We start from the raw sequence: 22388 nt of genomic DNA, 5'->3' as shown, positions 1-22388 counted from the left end.
GCCTAAGCAACTGCCACTTTTAAGCCTCAGAAAGCTAGTAAAGACGTTTTCACTCTGTTTCATCGTTTTCCTGTGTTCCCTAGTTAGTTTCCCTGGCTGTTAATTAGTTCCCACACCTGTTTATTACTATCTCCCTGCTTTATATACCCTGAGCTTTCCTTAAAAGCTTAGTTCACTTCAGAATTAAAATTTCCTGATAATTTACTCACCCCCATGTCATCCAAGATATTCATGTCTTTCTTTTTTCAGTTGAAAAGAAATGAAGGTTTTTGAGGAAAACATTCCAGGATTTTTCTCCATATAGTGGACTTCACTGGGATTCAACGGGTTGAAGGTCCAAATGTCAGTTTCAGTGCAGCTTCAAAGAGCTCTACATGATCCCAGACGAGGAATAAGAGTCTTATCTAGAGAAACAATCAGTCATTTTCTAAAAAAAATAAAAATTATATACTTTTTAACCACAAATGCTCGTCTTGCACTGCTCTGCAATGCGCCACACATTACGTAATCACGTTGGAAAGGTCATGCATGATGTAGGCGGAAGTACCGATCCAGTGTTTACAAAGTGAACGCGCAAAGACTAATTCAGACACCCTTTACAAAAAAAAGTTAAAACAACAATGAGCTTTTTGCCCTACCACGGTACTTCCACCTACGTCACGCGTGATCTTTCCAACGTGATTACCGAATGCGTGGCGCAGAGCAGTGCAAGATGAGCATTTGTGGTTAAAAAGTATATAAATTTTATTTATTTTTTAGAAAATGACTGATTGTTTCTCTAGATAAGACTCTTATTCCTCGTCTGGGATCATGTAGAGCTCTTTGAAGCTGCACTGAAACTGACATTTGGACCTTCAACCCGTTGAACCCCAGTGAAGTCCACTATATGGAGAAAAATCCTGGAATGTTTTCCTCAAAAACCTTCATTTCTTTTTGACTGAATAAAGAAAGACATAAACATCTTAGATGACATGGGGGTGAGTAAATTATCAGGAAATTTGAATTCTGAAGTGAACTAATCCTTTAATTCTTTGTCCATTCTCATCAATGTGTTTTGGTTGTGTTCTACTGAATAGCCTATTTTCCATTGTTGTATTATTAAATTCAGTTTATTTCACCGATTATCCTGTGTCATGAACTTCCCTGCAGCCTAATGTGACACTTGGGTGACATGGATTACTTTAATGATGTCTTGAAAAGTGGGCTTGAAAGTGGTAGTTGCATAGACTGTCAATGAAGGGACAAAAATCTCTCAGATTTCATTAAAAATATCTTAATTTGTGTTCTGAAGATGAACAAAAGTCTTACAGGTTTGGAACGACATGAGGGTGAGTAAATGATGACAGAATTCTCATTTTTGGGTGAACTAACTCTTTAACATTGTAGTCAAATACAATCAAATAATGGCATTCTTACATTTTTAATGCCCTTAATCGGAGTTTCCCAAACCCAATAATTAATTCAATCACAAAATAAAAATAATTTTAAAATAAAAGTATTATATTTACAATTGAGTCTTTTCATTTAACATAATATAAAAATATATATATATAATTTAAATATTTTATTTACCTGCATGTCATGTGACCATTAACCTACATGCGCATATGTTGTTAAAATTTCAATATTTTAATACAAAAAAAGTTTGGGAATCCCTGTCAAAATACTCATTATTGCCACTGCAAATGTGATTTTGTGTTGTGCTGACAATGTTGTGTATGACTTTCATAGCCGTTAACCGTGGATTTGCATTACTACTACATACTGGAGCTGTCCTTCTATCTGTCGCTGCTCTTCTCGCAGTTCACAGACATCAGAAGAAAGGTACGTGAGCTTACACTCTCATATAAGAATGTTTTTCAACCTCGGAGCATCATTATTATTAAGCTGCCGGTAGCAGTTTACTGTATATCTGAACTTGAAAGATAGCTTTGTGAAAAGCAACGAGTGGTGCTTTGGTTAGACGTGTCTGCTTCAGTGGTTTGAGTTTCTCATGAGAAGACTCACGCTGGGTTTTATTAGCAATAACATGCTGGTCTCATTTCCTCTGCTGTGCATGGACAAAACTTCCTTTTCAACATGTGAAAGCATGACCACTAATAACTGCTGCCACTTCATTTAAGCTTAAGCTTGCAGGGTTTAATATTCATTCTGTTCTGATATGCATGTAAGGGTTTAAATATAAAAAAAAATGACCTTTTATAAGTCACTCAGAGGAAATTGTTGTACATTTGCATGTAGAATGATTTTATTAAAAGCAACAAACAGTAAAGCTTTGATGTAAATCTGCATTTTTTTAACCAGTTTCGATTCTATCAGTTGAGTGGTTTCTTCAGCCCCACCCACCATGAAATCATTGGCCCAAAATCCCGCCTCACATAATTCTATATTAACATATTTATATAAACATTTCCTCTTTGGCTGTTATTGCGCCATGCTACACATCATTTGCGCTCTCAATGTGGACAGGCAAATTACTTGACGCTGTAAACTTGTCAAGCTACGCCTGGTTGGGACACAACATCAGTCTTAAACAAATGTCATGCAAATGAATGCAAATGTAAACAACTCAAATCCAGACTGCCCTCAGCAGTCTCAGAGCTTTATTCAGATCCACAGGCTCTGTAATTGTCCCGTGTTGATTACGGCAGTGTCCTCTCAATGTAAGAGTGCTCTCCCGCAGCTGCTGTATGGGTTTTGTGGTGTAACGCAGGAGATGCACAGCCTGTGTTTAAACAGGTGGACGGTTTCTCTCAAAGACTCCTTGAAATCGCAGTTAGCACATGCAGTCTGTGCTTTATAGATTTTCTTTCTCTTCTTTTCTGTACAACCCCTCAGTGTCAGACTCTCATTTCTCTGCTCATTGTTGGCATGTTTTTCTGTTTTTACTGTGTTTGCAAGGCAGCATATATTGCTTAGGGTCTGTTGGAAACCCTTCGTATTAAACTTCTGCAGTTAATTTAGTTTGGACTGCTAAACACACACACACACACACACACAACATACATGGGTCATTGATGAATAATAAGGTTTTTAAAAGTGTAAAAAAAAACATAATGGAGATATAATACATTTTAAAGATTTATTAAGTGTTAACACTGAGATTATATGGTTTTATAATCAATTAACACTGCTTTTGTCATTTTTTACAAGATGGACAAAATTTGTCCATCAAAAAAGTCATTCGGTTTAATCGAAATTTTGGTTTTACTGAATGACACTTTTGGTTATACCGTGTGACGATATTTTCAAACAATGCTAACAGGTTGATATCTAGCTAGCTAGCAAAAGGACAATCAAACATTTTATATTTAGTACAAGTTTTTAAAATATTACAACATTTTCCATGTTTTGTAGCGGTTGTACCGAATGACCTGATGTTTCGGGACATGCGTATGATCAAGTGAAAACATGAATTTTTCAAATGGTTAAAAGAGAGTTAGTTACTTTGCTTCATGACCATGTGGTCCATTGCAGGTGTCTGAATGATGTCACATCCTGTCACATGATATTGACCACATGTCTTGATCCAAAATGGTCCCTTTATATTGGTTACTCTGAATTACATCAATTAAATTCTTTCTCATAACAAAGCAACAACTTCTACACATAATTTTAATACCATTTTGCACTATGTTGATATATGATGTTATAAAATCATGCCAGAATAAACAATATATACATTTATTACATTTTAAGATATTTTAATCACAAATGAAATGGCCGTATTGGCCTTTGGGCGGTTAAAACGAATGATCTTTTGACACTTCAAAATCTTTAAAATACCTTTATATGTAGCAAAATATAATTAAAAACTTTTGGATTCAATAAAAGAGATCTAGATGTACTGCCTTACATACTTTGGATGTCATCTCTTTGTTTTTTATTATTATTAAGGCCTTTGGACAAAAAAATTACCCGTCAAGTTATTGACCCACATACATACTGTTAGGTTGAAGTATTAAAATAACTTAAAAATTCAAATCTATACAGAATAAATAATCTATTATTTATTTAAATAAATAAATAATGACCGTAACAAAAAAAAATACTAAACATTTAATTAAAATTAAAAGAGAAATATTTTTTTACAAAATTAATATTAATTCTGAATATTAACTGAATATTACTAAATCAGCAATATACTGTGTGTGTGTGTGTGTATATATATATATATATATATATACACACACAGTATATGTATATATGTACACACACACACACAGTGCTGTAATTTGAAGCGACTCACGGAAGATTTCCGTGCAGGGTGGCCAGACACGACTAATCGATAATGACATTAGTGTATGTATGTGTATATATATATATATATATATATATATATATATATAGTGTATTTATTTATTTCTTTTATCTGCAGCTGACCATAAACCAGACATGTTGTGACAGTAAAAAAAACCTAAAAACCTACGTACAACCTAAAACTCAAACCCGATCCTTTTGCTGCCTTGCATGCCCTGCTGTTCCCTTCAGGAAATGCAAATCTTGTTTTTGTTTCTTTGCTCTCTCCTTTCAGTTTTTTCCATGCCCAAAATTCAGCCCACACTGATGACGTCCTCTACCCCATTCCCGCCTGCACCAGTGTGCTCCTTCTCTTCGTTTGCCATGCTCTCATTCTGTTTTTCGCCCCACTGCACTTCCTCCTCATCTTCATCTTCATCATCATCAACCTGCTCGGCTGAGTCAGTGCAATCCCATGATGCCGCAGGGGAGCATGCAACACCTGGCCTCTTAACAGCTTTCTTCAACAGGATTTCCTCCGAGAGATTAGAGTGTGAGGACACTGCAGCTATGCTTGCGAATGAAGCTGCTTAATTTGATCAAGATTTCTTGGTTGAGGGTTTAACATGCACACATTTGCAAGTTGTGAATAAAGTCTTGAATTAGTCATTCCTGTTCTGCAGTACATTTTGCACTCTCATCCCACTTTATAAGTATAGATCTGAACTAAATAAACCTGTCAAAAAGTTTTAGTAGTTAATGTAAAAAGTTTAATGTAGGTCTAAATCAAATGTACTAAACTAAACATACTAAATATGGTCACACTTTAGATTAGGGTCCAATTCTCATTATTAACTATGACTTCTGCCTCAATAAACTCCGAATTACTGCTTATTAATAGTTAGTAAGGTAGTTTTTAAGTTTAGGAATTGGGCAGGATTAAGGGATGTAGAATATGGTCATGCAGAATAAGGCATTAATATGTGCTTTATGCTTGTGTTCTCATTTAAAGGTGCAGTAATAATTTCTGAGAAACACTGTTGAAAGTGGATTGAGCACCAAAACACACTGGCAGCCAATCAGCAGTAAGGGGCGTATACACTCATGATGGGGGAGGTGCCTGTGTTGCATAGCTTGTTTGTGGGCGGAGCTATCAAACAAGCTATTTGGGGGCGGAGCTATCAAGTTAGGGGTGTGATTCTTTTGGGAAGGGGCGTATTTGTTTTGGTGAACAGCATTTCTCAGAAATTGCTTACTGCACCTTTAAAAACAGTGTTTACATAAAAGAGTATAACAAACTTTCAGAAATTTCTGTGGGTAGGCTCAGACACATTAACATTTTGTTAATCATAATTTGATTATTTACAGTACACAATGGCCAGAAAAATAATCAAATGACTAACAAGTTGAAAATGAAGAGCTATAGATAGTCATTCATTGCTCAGTCTGAGTTCAGCTATTGGCAGTTTCATGAGGGGGCCAACATTGATTTTTTTTTTTTTTTTTTAATTAAAAAAATGAAAACAAAACTAATTGAACATTAGAAATTAAATAAATGAAGCAACAGCTTGAATATTTGTTAATAAATTAAAGTAATCTGAACTCAAACTAAAGTTTTTCACTTTTATGTTCACTTAATTGTGATTTAAAAAGTAACTAATGTGACTTCCATCTTTAAAAGTTGTGAGTTTATTATTTTATAGTGTATTTAGACGAGGACAGGAAAATGGACTGCATAGTAGGAATGACCCAATGTTTACCTTGTAGGTTTAAAGTACATAAACATTTACAGGTTCTGTGTGACTTCCTGCAGGACTTTCTACTGATGTTTCTGCATCATGTGGCCACCATCTCTCTGATCACCTTCTCATATGTGAATAACATGGCGCGGGTAGGAACACTCGTCATGTGCCTGCACGATGCTGCTGACGTTCTGCTGGAGGTGATTTCTTATTACATCCATTAAATATTTTTGGTAAAGTTTAATGGTAACACGTTAGTGTTATGTATTCACTATTAACTTTTCCCTCAATAAACTCCTAATTTACTGCTTACAAATAATTATTAAGGTAGTTGTTAAGTTTAGGCATTGGGTAGGATTAAGGGATGTGAGAATTAAGAATATGGTCATGCAGAATAAGGCATTAATATGTGCTTTATAATTAGCAATATTCTTACAGAATGTTAACAGCAGGCTAATAAGCAACTAGTTAACAGACCCTAAAATAAAGTGTTATTGTTTTTATTTTAAAGTTACAGATTCAAATTTTAATGCTAGAAAGTTAGTTGGCAGATCTACATAATTAGGGAGTCTGGTTGATGGTAGTCATTGACTATATATATATATATATATATACACAGTACAGTCCAAAAGTTTGGAACCACTAAGATTTTTAATGTTTTTAAAAGAAGTTTCATCTGCTCACCAAGGCTACATTTATTTAATTAAAAATACAGTAAAAAACAGTAATACTGTGAAATATTATTACAATTTAAAATAACTGTTTTCTATTTGAATATATTTCACAAAGTAATTTATTCCTGTGATGCAAAGCTGAATTTTCAGCATCATTACTCCAGTCTTCAGTGTCACATGATCCTTCAGAAATCAGTCTAATATGCTGATCTGCTGCTCAAGAAACATTTAATGTGTACAATTGTACAAAATATTTGTGTACAATATTTTTTTTCAGGATTCTTTGATGAATAGAAAGTTCAAAAGAACAGTGTTTATCTGAAATCTAATCTTTTGTAACATTATAAATGTCTTTACTGCCACTTTTGATTGATTTAATGCATCCTTGCTGAATAAAAGTATTCATTTCTTTCATTTCTTTTCAAAAAAATGAAAATAAAAATTCTTACTGACCCCAAACTTTTGAACGGTAGTGTATAATGCTACAGAAGCTTTGTATTTCAGATAAATGCTGTTCTTTTGAACTTTCTATTCATCAAGGAATCCTGAAAAAAAAAAAAAAGTACACAACTGTTTTGTACAATTGTACACATTAAATGTTTCTTGAGCAGCAGATCAGCATATTAGAATGATTTCTGAAGGATCATGTGACACTGAAGACTGGAGTAATGATGCTGAAAATTCAGCTTTGCCAACAGAAGAATAAATTACATTTTCAAATATTTTCAAATAGAAAAGACGAAAACTTCTTTTAAAAACCTTAAAAATCTTAGTGGTTCCAAACTTTTGGACTGTACTGTGTAATATATATATATATATATATATATATATATATATATATATATATATATATATATATATATATATATATATATATATATATATTAATCTTCGTTAATGTTAGTTAATAAAAAATACTGTCATTCATTGTTTGTTCATGTTAGTTTATAATGCTTTAACTACTTTTAACAAAAACTATTTTTTATTTGAATGTATAAGTAAATGTAATAAATATTAACTAAGATTAATAAATGCAGTAGAAGTGCAGTTCATTCTTAGTTCATGTTAAAGTAGTTGATTAATGTTAACTAATGAACCTATGGAAGCTTGTTTCCACCGTGAAATAAAAAATAAAAAAGGTAATTGTAAATTTTTATCTCACAGTTCTGACTTTTTTCTCAGAATTGCAAGATATAAAGTCAGAATTGTGAAAAAAACAAACGTCAGTCTTTTCCCCTCACAAATGGAAATTATAACACGCGAGTTTATATCTCAATTCTGACTTTTTAACACCCAATTCTGACTTTATATCTCGCAATTCTGAGGAAAAAATTCTGAATTGTAAGATACAGTCACAATTACCTTTTTTATTTTTTTATGTAGTGGGGGAAACAAGCTTCCATATGAAACCTTATTGTAAAGTTTTACCCAAAAAAATACTATGGAAGTCAATTGCTACAGTCAATCTTCATTCCTTTGTGTTCAACAGAAGAAAGAAACTCATACAGGTTTGGAACAACTTAAGAGAGAGTAAATGATGACCCAATTTTTTTGGGTGAACTATCCCTTGAAGTCATCATTTTCTCACCCTGATGTTGTTCTAATGCCTTATGCCCTTTTTTCTTTTTTGGACCACAAAAGGAGAATTTTTTTTTTTGATGTCCCTCTCACGCTCGTCCATATAATGATATTAAATAGCAACCAGCATCAAGCTCAAAAAGATGCAAAAGTATCACAGAATGGTCGGATGCTACACATGTCATATGTTCCATGTGTTCTGGGTGTATACAATAGGGTTTGGTGAAAAACAAACTGAAATTTAATGCATTATTTAACGAAAATCCTGACCTTGGCATTTGGTTTTCTCTACATGGCTACACAAGATGTGAGTTTGTGAGGCTCTATGAGCGCTCTGAAAAAGCATACGTTGTGAGCAGGGCTTGACATTAACTTTTTTGCTCACCAGCCAATGTGGCTAGTGGTTTTCCAAAGTTACTAGCCACTCAGCATTTTCACTGGCCACAATTTTGCTGTTGGGAAATTACATTTTATATGATTAAAGTTGACTCTGGCATGCTTAAATTACTTGATTTTGAGTCATTTTAGTTGATTTACAAGATTTAAAACCCTTTCAAACTTACAAATGCAGATTGACCACCCAAATCAAGACTACATTGTATATATCAGGTATGTACAGTTATTTTTGTTAGGCTATATAAAAAGAACAAAGAAGCAAATTACAAATAGTAATTTAAAAAATATATATTTTTCAGATACATATGTTTATTTAGCATACATGTAGGCCTATACATGTATTTAACATTTTTTGATGTTTGATTAACATTATTAACATTAATGACAGAGGGGTATTTATTTGGGGGCTGCTGAATGCATGGACGTCATATACTGACACATATCCAGTTTTTACCCACCTGTTTACGTCCACTTAGCCGTAAGCCATAGCCGACTGTATTCACGCGAGATACTCCACACGATGCATTTTGACATCTGTGTGTGCGTGTATTCAGGCGCAAGGAGAACTGAATCGCGCAAGTGCCTCTGTTGTGTCATTTAGCGTGATTCCGCCTATCCCACCTTCACTAACCGCAAGTTAATCGATAAAGAATTGTGACTGAATTGTAATTTTGTGGTACGACGAGCTTGGCTACTTTTCATTTGGCTGTAGGCTGAAATTATATTCAACCCGCCAAAGTGGCTAGTGGGAGTGGCCGTCTTACCCGCCACAGCTGAAATCTACCCGCATTTGGCGGGTTGGCGGGTGTTAATGTCAAGCCCTGGTTGTGAGAAATCAAGATTAATTAAAGCTGCAAGCAGCGATGAAAGGGTCCTCGCACACTGGGCCACCGCCACCCATTGGCCTTAGAAAAACTGTGAACAGTGGGCGACATGCATGTAAGTGAGTAAATACAGGAGAAATATGACAAAGTCATTTCGACATGCCACACTTCCTGCTGCCAACAAGTGACACTTTGAACTGAATATTGCCATGTAGATGTCTTTAGGCCAGGACTATTATCAAACGTGAAGTTTGGAGCAGATCGGACATTGTATGCCTGACTTACAACAACTTCCTGTTTCGTGGCGTTAATTGCATACTTCAGCACTTAGCAAAGTGTGGCATGATTTAACGTGTTTCTAGCATGTTTGGTACTTCATGGCATATACAAATGTGTTTCTGTGAGTGAATTACAGTGTAAAGCATGTCATTTCCTGTTGCCAGCAGGTGGCGCTATGACTAACTGAATATTGTATGCCTGAGCTACAACAACTTCGTCTTTCATGGCAAAACATCGAACTTCGTCAGGCCGCCACGAACACGCCCTTCAACAAAAACTCAAGATCTTTGATATTTAAAATCACTAAGGTCTTAAGATTAGACTGACCAAATATGAATGTTGATCTGGTTAAATCTCTACGAGGATTTAGTCACAGTGTAAAACAAGTCATTTCTTGTTACCCACAGGTGGCGCTATGACTGTAACTGAATATTGTCATGTAGATGTCTTCAGGCCAGGACTCTTATCAAACGTGAAGTTTGGGGCAGATCGCACATTGTATGCCCGAGTTACAACAACTTCCCTGTTTCATGGCGAAACATCAAACTTTGTCAGGCCGCCACGGACACAACCTTGAGAGAAGAGTCAAGATCTTCGCAATGTAACGTCGCAAAGAGCTTTAGATTAGACTGACCAAATATGATGTCTGATTAAAGCTCTAGGAGGAGTTTGTTAAAGTACAACGTCTGGAAATGGCAAAAACTGCAAACATTTTGCAGCGAAAATTCAAAATATCTCACTTCCTGTTGGGTTTACAGATTTTGCACCCATGGACTTTTCTGTAGGTATTGGGCTGTTACATCTGTCTACCAAATTTCATACCTGTACGTGAAATGTAGCGTGAAGGACTCTTAATTGAAATTTTGTAGGTGGCGCTATCAAGCCATTTTGCCACACCTAATTCTGAAACCCATATCAGATGTCAATTTTCACCACTTCTGACATGTGTGCAAAGTTTCATGAGTTTTCGAGCATGTTTAGGCTCTCAAAAATGCGATTCATTTCAGAGAAGAAGAATAATTGACTGAGCAATTCCAATAGGGTCCTCACACCATCGGTGCTCGGGCCCTAATAAATACGTGACATGAAATACGCATAGACGTGCACAGAAAACCAATGGCCAAGGTCAGAATTTTTGTTCATTAATGCATTAAATTTCAGTTTGTTTTTCATCAAACCCTGTTTTATACCAGAACACTTGGAATATATATGACACACGTCACATTCGACCACTTGTTGTATTCAGGATTCAAGATTGGTGATGCAAGATGTGCTGTTTGCATGCATTAAATGTCTGTCATGTTGATATATAAATCATGCAGCAAGTTTGTGTTCGCAGGCTGCTAAAATGGCCAACTACTCCAAGTGCCAGAGACTCTGCAACGTCCTGTTCATCATGTTTGCCCTGGTGTTCATCAGTTCCAGGCTAGGAGTGTATCCTGTATGGTAAGACAGTCCTGTCAGTAACAGATGATGTGCGTTGACCGTCAGAGACGCTGCTGTCAGAACCTCTCGTTCTCATCTGTATATCTGAAATGTTCTATTTTATCATCTTTTCCAGCCTTTTCATTTCAGGTTTTGACACCTTCAGTCAGTGTTGTTGCCAAGTAATAGTTACTATGGCTACAGCAGTAGTGTAGAGATGTGGACGAGTTCAGAATGACAGAAAACAGATGGGATCTTTAGTTTTTTACTGCTATAATAGGCATTTAATCATTGAAGGAAATAGCATTGAGCTTATAAAATTAAACATGATTTTATTAGATCATTAGACAACATGTTTTGGCTAAAAATTGAGTTATGCATTTGTGTTGATTTCCACAAGAAATTATTTATCCAGTGTTGTTATTGTTAACTAAAACTATTAAAATCATTTTCATCATTAAAATAAAGCTAAAATAAAATAAAATATAAATGTTAGATGAAACAAAAACTTGGCAACTAACTGAAATAAAATAAGTTGAAGTACTAAAATGACTAAAACTGAAATAAAAACAAGTTAAAGCTAAATATAAATATTAAAAAAAAAAAAAAAAAAGTAACACAAATGACAAAATTACTAAAAATTACTAAAACTTAAAGTAAATTCAAATTAAAACTGAACACAAAAAAATATATATATTATAAATATAAAATAAAAAAATTAAAAATATTAATAATTACTATAATAGTATATAAAATAGCATTGATTTAATCTAAATTTTCATTAAAAAATATATAAAATATTGGAAAGTATTTTAGGGAAAGATTTTATAAAACATTGGAAAGATTTTATAAAACATTAAAAATATGTTTTATAAAATCATCCATATCTACTTAAACTTATCATTAACTCTTCTCACTACCTCTGAATGCGATTTGATCTGATCACATGTTTTGGACCACGTTTGCACCTGAATTTAGCTGATGTTAATAGCAGGTGTAACGGAGTCTCGCAACTTTCACTACTGTGACTTTTTCAGATCCATTGTTCGTTTGACATGATTGTATTCTTCAGAATGAGTCATCTGCGCTTTTTCTTCTCGCTTTCCTCATTAATCATTTAGTGCTGGAAAGACGTTTTATTCACTCACTCACCTCATCTAAGTGTCTGCTGTGGCTTTTGAGTACTTTATTGTGTGACTCTAATGGAATTAGTGAAACGGTCTAATCACAGAGTGCGATTAGATTCAGCTCCACGTGAGGAACTGATGATGGATGTGACGGCAGCAGCCGAAGTCTCCGGTCCTCTGAGAGTCCTCACTGTCATTTAGAAATGATTATGAAATGGCCTTCACAGAGCTGCTGTCATAGTCCCTGTACTCACGTATGCAGTGCGAGTTCATGTACATTTCTGTTCAATTCAATTTTAGAGATTAAGAGTTTTGCATCTTGTGCTACAGTGGAAGCAATGAAATCTGACCTTTTATAACAGAGTTTGCATGATCGGTATCAATCATTTGCTTTACATTTGATCTAGTGACCTGCATAATCTGAAATATGGCTTCATTGTTTAACATTAATCATTTTCATACTCAGTTTCTAAACATTGTCCTAAAACGATATCATCCTAAAGTGCTTTACATTAGCTTTTGAATCCTAGAAGGTTCAGAAATGCAAAATTTCAGAAATTTTGTTTATATTCAGGTACTCCTCACCTCCATTTAGGAACATCCTTATTTATAAAAACAATATATAAAATATAGCTGCAAGCAGCGATTAAGGGGCCAAGCTCAAAAAAGGGCATGATGAGTCACACATGCTTTGTGTAATTAGACTTTTTTAAGGTGATTTTCGTCAAAATGGCTAAAAATCACGAATGCATTCACTAGTAATGATTTAATTGCTAATCACTTTTGACCAGTAGGTGGTGCTTTTACCAAATTTAAGTGGTGTAGTGAGGTGAAAATGACACACAAAGTTTGGTGTCAATATGCCAAAGCATTACAGAGTTACAGCCTCAGAACCATCTTGGCTTCATGCCATCCAAATTCATTTATGCTTTATTTGAAAATGGTTTTGTCTATCAGAAAGCTTTTAATAACTCTTTGCTGGCATAGTCTGAAGATAATCTGAGCCAATTTTGGTGAAAATTGGACCATCGTTCTAGGAGGAGTTTGAAAAAGTTGGTTTTCAAAGAAATTCAAAATGCCGGTCAGCAATTTTGACTAAATATGGCATAATTGGTATCCTTGTTCTCAGTATGACTCAAGGAATCTATCAACACTATTTTTATTAAAATAGATTAAATTAGTCAAAAGCTATTAGCATTTTTGGAAAATTCATAATTTTTGTGCTGTCTCAAAACATTTTAAAGTACCTTCAGGTCATGGTGCCAATGTAAATATACGCTCATGCATTCGTAAAATACAGCACTTTATGACAAAATTCAAAATGGCCGGCTTCCAAAATGGCTGACATGGGAAAATTGGGTATCATTCGCCTCGGTATGCTGCACTTATTCAAAAGTGATCCGTTTTATGATTTTTGGGCAAACTGTTGAGAAGTTAATTTTTATTTTTTTTTATTTTCATACTTATTGACCAGTAGGTGGCACTCTGCCAAAACGCTGCAAGCAGCCTGAGCCTTGTATCTTGTTTGGTCTTATTATGGCAAATCTTTGCGGAGATACAGCCTCACTCCATTTTGGCAAGTCTTGCCAATTTGTTTGCACATTTTTCGAGAACGGTTTAGGTTTTTGTAAAAAATCTTTTAACTTTTTGCCAGCAGGGTCTAAAGATGATCTGTGCCAATTTTGGTGATAATCAGACTAACCATCTAGGACAAGTTTGAAAAAGTATGTTTTTCAGAATATTCAAAATGGCAGAAAAATTCTTTTTTCTTGAGGAATAGGTTGTTTGCACATGACGTCACAGCAGCAGCGCAAATTAGTCTGGAGGGCAGGGAGTGTATTTTCTATATAGGAATCCTATCAAAATCTCAAAATTTGTATGTTTTGCATCGTTTATGGTTGCTCAAATCGATAAAATCAAGAACCCAGAAGGTGTTTATATAGTTTACATAACTTATACCATTTTTATCCAAATAAATAAATGTTTAACAAGCTGACATTAGTTGATTCAACAACAAAGACAACACTTTCAAAAACATTCAGCTATTGTGATTATTTTATTGAGTGAGAGGGAGTGGGTTAAATCAGTGACATTATTAGATTTGATACGGCGTCTTTCCGTCACCTCCTCAAACCACTTCCCTTACTTAGTGTGTTTTTACACGTATAAAAGGCAACAATTGTATTACACTGTCCAGTTTTTTCTTTGAACGATGATGTGAGCTCCTGTAATTCTCGATTCAGCATAAATGACCTACAATGGTGACATTTTTCACAATCATGACAGAAAATCAAAATACTGCTCTAACTTCACTAGTAGAAACAGCGCGATATAAACAAACCCAGACTAGAACTGAACGCGGCGTGACGGCAGCTTCACATCCACTATATCTGCCTCCTCGATGGCAGGAAAGTCTTTCAATTCATTGGGAAAGTCACTCATCTTCATAACATAAAGATCACGTCCAGCATATGTTGTGATTTTCTGTTTATACCTTTCTAAACCAGCACAGAAAGGACTTTTCTCCACCTCTTCTATTCTAATTTTCATTGCTTGCCCTCCACCGGTATTTCGCGCGTCACCAGAACCACGTGAGGTTCTGCAAACAACCTATCAGAGAAAACAGGAGAAAACTTTGTTTCTAACCCTTATGGTTCAAAAGTTATTAGCAAAAATGCGAGTGCAAATTTGGACATTTGGTGGCGCAAGAGGGATTGAGTTAGAGACTTGAAAATTGCTCTGGTCAATGTTCAGACTGTCCTATCTGTGTGCCAAATTTTCCCACAAACGGTTGTATGGGCTACCATAGAGTGGAAGAAAGAAGAAAACTAACAGATACAATTCAGTGCTTGGTCCCTAAAATAAAAAAGTTTTTTTATTTTAAAAAGTCTACATTATAATTAGATGTACTGTATGTAAAAACAACAGAAGTCTATGACATGTCCCCATTTAAGTAAGTGCACACCTAGTAGATGTGTGGACCCAGATAGTCTGGTGTTAGATAGATGGCTGTAATGCTGAAGAACGTGTTGATTCTCATTCATCTTTGATATGATACATTATGCACTGGTGCAATTTATGTGCAACCTTTTTTCGTGGCATAAAACTGATTCACTGGAGACATGGAATGACGTGGAACAACATATTATCTGTAATCGTTACTAGGACAACCAGAACTAGTAACATCTACTAGTGGCTGGCGACATGCAGCAATAAAGCTGATGGCAGGGTTTATTTTTACCATAACACTGATCTCATGTTTGAAGCCATGTTTGTTGAATATACTTAAAGTAATGGAATTTCTTAAAGTGTTGTAATAAAATGTGTGTGTTTTGCAGGATTTTAAACACTACTGTGTTTGAGAGCTGGGAGATCGTTGGGCCATATCCATCATGGTGGGTGTTTAACATGCTGCTCATCCTGCTGCAGGCCCTGCACACCTTCTGGTCATATCTCATAGTGCGCACCGCCTACAGGGCCATTTCCAGAGGAAAGGTGAGGTTTCAGAAAACTACACTTGACCATCTCCATCACCCTTAATGCAAGGGCTTGAATAGATTGTGTAAAGCTATTGTCAATTAAATTCAAGTTTATTTGTAGTGCTTTCCACAATACATATTGTTTCAAAGCTGCTTCACAGAAAATACTTGTTTCAATGTTACAATTTAGGAAGTATTGTGTTATCAGATGAGTGTGTCAAAGTAATGCCCGTATGGCAGAAGTATACAGCTTCATTATAATATGTTATGTGCTTGGTCGCTTAGTTAATGTCATGTATTCAGAACATGTTAGATAGCAATTACAACTTGTGCTGATAATTATTAATATTATAAAAGGATATCATATTCATGAAGGGTGTAAACAGTTCAAATGTAGACTGAGGGAGTGATTTTCTTAAGTCAATATGACATCTAACCCTGTTTACTTCAGTAAACACCAGGGCTATCATCGTTAACTAAAACTTAAACCATAAAAAACAGTTTTGATTACTTGTTTTTAACTTTTATTTTTTGAGCTATTTGCCAAGGCAGCATGTATAAAAATAACTAAAAAGTAATACATAAATTAATGTGTATATATATATATATATATATATATATATATATATATATATATATATATATATATATATATATATGTATTAGGGCTGCACGATTAATCGCATGCTATTCTCACGCGCATTTCGTCAGTAAAGCCGGTTCCCTGATTACCGCTAAATCGCCATCACCTGTTTTTAAACAGAGCGCCTTTTAATAGACGGAGCCGTAGTTCACGGACAAGCCACGCAATATCGCGTTCATTATCGCAGGCGATTCATCTGCGATATGAACGCGATATTGCGTGGCTTTTCAGTGAACTACGGCTCTGTCTATTAAATGCCGCTTCATTTGAAAGCAGGTGATGGCGATTTAGCGGTAATCAGGGAACCGGCTTTACTGACGAAATGCGCGTGAGAATAGCATGCGATTAATCGTGCAGCCCTAGTATGTATGTATGTATGTATGTACAGTACAGTACTTTTGAAACCACTAAGATTTTTAATGTTTTTAAAAGAAGTTTCGTCTGCTCACCAAGGCTACATTTATTTAATTAAAAATACAGTAAAAACAGTAATATTGTGAAATATTATTACAATTTAAAATAACTGTTTTCTATTTGAATATATTTGACAAAGTAATTTATTCCTGTGATGGCAAAGCTGAATTTTCAGCATCATTACTCCAGTCTTCAGTGTCACATGATCCTTCAGAAATCAGTCTAATATGCTGATCTGCTGCTCAAGAAACATTTAATGTGTACAATTGTACAAAATATTTGTGTACAATATTTTTTTTCAGGATTATTTGATGAATAGAAAGTTCAAAAGAACAGTGTTTATCTGAAATCTAATCTTTTGTAACATTATAAATGTCTTTACTGCCACTTTTGATTGATTTAATGCATCCTTGCTGAATAAAAGTATTCATTTCTTTAATTTCTTTTAAAAAAAATAAAAATAAAAATTCTTACTGACCCCAAACTTTTGAACGGTAGTGTATAATGCTACAGAAGCTTTGTATTTCAGATAAATGCTGTTCTTTTGAACTTTCTATTCATCAAGTAATCCTGAAAAAAAAAGTACACAACTGTTTTCAACATTGAAAATAATCATAAATGTTTCTTGAGCAGCAGATCAGCATATTAGAATGATTTCTGAAGGATCATGTGACACTGAAGACTGGAGTAACGATGCTGAAAATTCAGCTTTGCATCACAGGAATAAATTACTTTGTCAAATATATTTAAATAGTACACAGTTATTTTAAATTGTAATAATATTTCACAATATTACTGTTTTTACTGTATTTTTAATTAAATAAATGTAGCCTTGGTGAGCAGACGAAACTTCTTTTAAAAACATTAAAAATCTTAGTGGTTCCAAACTTTTGAACTGTACTGTATTCAGAACATGTTAGATAGCAATTACAACTTGTGCTGATAATTATTAATATTATAAAAGGATATCATATTCATGAAGGGTGTAAACAGTTCAAATGTAGACTGAGGGAGTGATTTTCTTAAGTCAGCATGAAATCAAACCGTTTACTTAAGTAAACACCAGGGCTATCATCGTTAACTAAAATTTAAACCATAAAAACAGTTTTGATTACTTGAAACAAACATTAACTGAATGAAAATATTTAAAATATTTTTTTTAACCCTTATTGTTTGAGCTATTTGCCAAGGCAGCATGTATAAAAATAACTAAAAAGTAATACATTATATATATAAAAAATTGTGTGTGTGTGTGTATATATATATATATATATATATATATATATATATATAGAGAGAGAGAGAGAGAGAGAGAGAGAGAGAGAGAGAGAGAGAGAACGAACGAATAAAAATGACAAAAACACACAGCTAAATTGCTAAAACTTTAAAATTATAGCGAAAACAGAAAATAGAAAAATAAAGATAATTCAAAAATATTAACAAAAACTATAATGGTATATCAATGATAAAATAACACGGGTACACGCTTCTGATCTTATTGTGAATTACTCATTTACTGCATGTTTTTTCAAGGAAAATCATTTTCTTCATAATCATTCATCAAAATGAAATAAACTGCTTCATAACAAATTGGCATAACAAGCTGAAGCAGCAAAATTCATGTTTATAGCTGTTAAAAGATTGTAGTGGCAAATAAAACACCCGTTATTGCTATCTTTAATTCAGATGTACTTCAAATACATAAATGGTGTTTTGTAAAAACAAATAACCAAACAAAGTCTAAATATGTGTTTAAGAGCAATTGAGTATTTTAAAATAAGATTTATAAGATGTTATATGAATTACCTCAGCTTTTTAAATAAGGCACCCATAATTCTGTGATCATAAAGTGACCATTGTCAGAGAAGTGGCGATGGATAAAATTAAGTCCCACTCTACTTTTTTTTCTCATTGAAGATCATTTGAGCGGTGTTTCATGTTGATTTAAAAATCTACTTTCAAGCTTGTTTTGGTTAACTACTTTAACCTCATGCTCTTGCTGTATTCCTCCTTTTATATGTATTCATGCTTTTTCTTTCTTCTCTACTTCACACGGCTCCATCAAAGGTGGGAAAATGGAATCCTTTACATGTAAGTAGTTGATTAAAAAGAGTTTGATGCAAAATTAATTAGCAGTAAAAAAAACATTGTTTTGTGCATGTATGCATTAAACTTCTTAGAGTGTGATTTTGCAGATACACTGCCATTTAAAGGTTTGGGGTCAGTAAGGGTTTTTTTTTAAGGCACAATATGTAATTTTGCAGCTAGAGGTCGCTTTCTCAAAACAAAGGTGTAGCTTGATGACGCCTTGATTTCGGGGAATCATGGGAGGTGTTGTCTTCACGTCTACAGCTGGTGGAAAAGAATCCGACGGGACTCGGGCAGAAATCATATTCATGGATGAGCTGATGTACTAAAGATTTATTAACAATACTGTAGCATGAAGCAGGGTGTGGCTGAAAGCCTTTTATTATAACGCAGTCGTCGTTTCCGCTTCTTCTGGTCAAGCGTATGTAGGGTAACACAGCACTGTTTATCATATTAGATACATTTGAGTGTTGAAAGTTGTTATAGTGCTACTCTGCGTTCGTTCGGCGGCTGCTATGAGACACTTGTTGCACACTGCAGTAAACTAGATCGAAATTAGGCATGGTAAAACATGGTCCTACTTTACTGTGTTGAGCTATATAACAATGATGAATGTGTCCAACAGTTGCTCACCTGTCTAATAAAACACATAATATATTAAAGCGTCTTTGGTGTTTCCATGGTTTCTACAAAATAAAACCGAGGAAATCGAGGGTAATGCGGGTATGATGTCATTGATAGGCGGTCCGTGTCCTGGTTAAAATTGCTTAGTTCTCTGGATTTAAACATTCTTGGAAATATTTGGGATAATGTAAGTGCACAAGTCAACAAAATACATAACATTGTTCTAGTAGTTTTTGGATATTTTAATCCAAAAATATTACATATTGTGCCTTTAAGAAATTAACACTTTTGTTCGGCAAGGAAGCATTAAATTGATGAAAAGTGACAGTAAAGAAATGTGAAGCAGCATAACAGTTTTTAACATTTCTTGAGCAGCAAATCAGCATATTAGAATGATTTCTGAAGGATCATGTGACACTGAAGACTAGTGTAATGATGCTGAAAATTCAGCTTTGATCACAGGAATAAATTACATTTAAAGGTGCTCTAAGCGATGTCACACGTTTTTAGGCCAAAACATTTTTTGTCACATACAGCAAACATCTCCTCACTATCTGCTAGCTGCATGTCCCCTGAACACACTGTAAAAAAACGCGGTCTCTGTAGTCGCCACAAGAATGCCCCCATAATTCAAGATAAGGGGCAAAAATGCCCCTGTATATATTTTATATTTAATATAGTTTACCAATATTACACAAAGAGCACCGTTTTTCTCCAAATATTAGCATTACAAATGTGATATTGGTTTTATTCAGCGTACAGTTTAATGAACAAGAACCTAATATCAAATGACTTACATTTAAGACACCAAATCGCCTGTTTCGCTGTATTTCGCCTACGAAAATAGTTCAAAAGAAGAAATGTTTTGCATCTCTGAGCAACACTTCCTGAATGAATCAGCCGTTTGAATGAATCGGTTGAATCTCAATGATTCGCTCATTAACAGTGATTCGCTGCCACCTACTGGCGGGTTTAATCTCACATTTAAAGTGTCTTCATTTTTTTTTTTTTTTTTTTTCAAATAACAGTATTTAACGTTTTATATTTTCAACCTTAAAAACATTTTTATGCATCTGTAACTGCTCTTGACTGATTAACTTTAATAACGATTAATCTATAGATAAATAGTTATACATTAGATTACAATAAACCTACATGAAAAACTTGAAAAGCACCATTTATTTGATTTATATGTTTGTTCTATTGTGCTATTTGTGCTTTTACTTGTAATTTGATTATTTGTTACTATTTTATTACTTACTGTTTATTTGTCTAACAATATTTAAAATATAAGTTAATCTAGTAGCTTTTGGCGTCATAAACCTATTTATTGAAGTCAAATGTAACAAAGACAACGAAAACAATAACTATGATTATTTTATAGACCCATTTTCTTGTCTTTTACTTTTTTTCATTTTTTGTTGTTGGGCCAGTGAAAATTTTGGCGGGGCAAGTAAAAATGTGCAACCTGGCCCTGTATTTCACAGTATTACTATTTTTACTGTATTTTTGATCAAATAAATGCAACCTTGGAGAGCAGAAGAGACTTCTTTCAAGTACATAAAAAAAGAAAAAAATCATACCAACCCCAAACATTTGTAATTTATATTGGCAGAAACAGTAATTATTCTTAAATAACTGTTAAATGTAGGTGATTAGAAAGCAGACTATCACATCTAATTATCACGCAATGTGCTTATGCGGCTTAAGCAGATTCATGCATTTTTCTCTCAGATAATTTTCTGTCACAACAAAAAATGTTTAAAAGACTCATTGCAATTAGTTTAATTCTTTGTATATTATCTCAGTTCAACAATAAGTACAGTGTGTACTGTAATCTTAACCATCTCTATAATTTTCCCAGGTGTCAAAGGATGACCGCAGTGACATTGAATCCAGCTCTGATGAAGACGAGGTTCTTCCTCCCTCTCAGAAACACCACACTAACGGGACCAACGGGGCTCACGGCACCAACGGCTACCTGTTCCCGTCCCCGTGTCCAGACGAACACTAACCCACCTGCCCAGCATGGAGGACGTTTCACTGGGTCCCAGCTGCAGATGGTACCTGCATCACTCTCCGTTGTGTCAAACCATGTACGAACATTACCGGTCCGGTCCCGTACCGGAACTACTCAATAATGTGAATGCAGTTCTGTTTCGGTTGGTCGCTTTTCACCATTTCCCCCAGATGTTTTGTGTTTCGTTCGTTCGCTTTTGTTTTTGTGGTCGTTTATCCTGCGGCATTTGTTAGCGAAGCACCTTTTAGATTTCGTTTCAAGCAGGCGAATGAAAGCGTCGTTCGTTCTTTCTTTCAGCATGCTGCTGCGGTCATGTATTCTGGAGAATCATGGGAATAGTAGTTTTCTTGGATTAGTGTCTTTTTGTATTTATTTATTTGTTGTATCTTTAATAAATTTGCATTTTCCGTGCTGCTGGGTTTTTTTTTTTTTTTTTTAAACATGCATTCCCCCTTTCCATGAAAAGACGACGGTGTTGGAGCCGGTGCCCAGTCTGGAACCATTCGGCACATTTCCACAGAAGAAAAGGCTTTGAATTAACCTTGTAGGCCTAAAACATGCTCTATGCAAGTACAGTATGTGAATGTGTCAAGCACATTCAGCTGATGCACTGTTGCATTTCGAAAGAGATTGCAATTCAAAACACAACATTTTAAACAATTTTACTACATCTGAAATTAAATATTAAGTGAAAAACAGTACAGTGTGTCTGAATACATAGCATTTGAAAAACAGGCGGAAAGCGTCCGGATGACCTACTACTTCTGGCGAGATTCTGAAGTGCGCATAGAGTGGTGCAGGTATGACGTCACTTTGTAGGCCAATCGGCAGTTAGG

The 22388-nt window shown here is 34.6% G+C and overlaps 1 protein-coding gene across 1 annotated transcript in view; it reads left to right on the top strand.

Moving 5' to 3' along the window:
• The window catches only part of cers6 (ceramide synthase 6), a 59377-nt gene extending 37414 nt beyond the window's left edge, over positions 1–21963 (top strand). Inside the window, exons 6-11 of the mRNA XM_048194630.1 lie at positions 1732–1824; positions 6053–6181; positions 11072–11178; positions 15623–15779; positions 18888–18911; positions 21397–21963. Coding sequence (XP_048050587.1) covers positions 1732–1824; positions 6053–6181; positions 11072–11178; positions 15623–15779; positions 18888–18911; positions 21397–21546 — 660 coding nt within the window. The 3' untranslated portion in view covers positions 21547–21963. The remainder of the gene's footprint in view (positions 1–1731; positions 1825–6052; positions 6182–11071; positions 11179–15622; positions 15780–18887; positions 18912–21396) is intronic.
• The last annotated feature ends 425 nt before the right edge of the window (positions 21964–22388 follow it).

The sequence above is a fragment of the Megalobrama amblycephala genome, linkage group LG6 (genome assembly GCF_018812025.1).
Source record: "Megalobrama amblycephala isolate DHTTF-2021 linkage group LG6, ASM1881202v1, whole genome shotgun sequence".
Classification (NCBI taxonomy): domain Eukaryota; kingdom Metazoa; phylum Chordata; class Actinopteri; order Cypriniformes; family Xenocyprididae; genus Megalobrama; species Megalobrama amblycephala.
The sequence above is the reverse complement of the archived record's forward strand: the minus strand, read 5'-3'. Positions and strand labels throughout refer to the sequence as shown.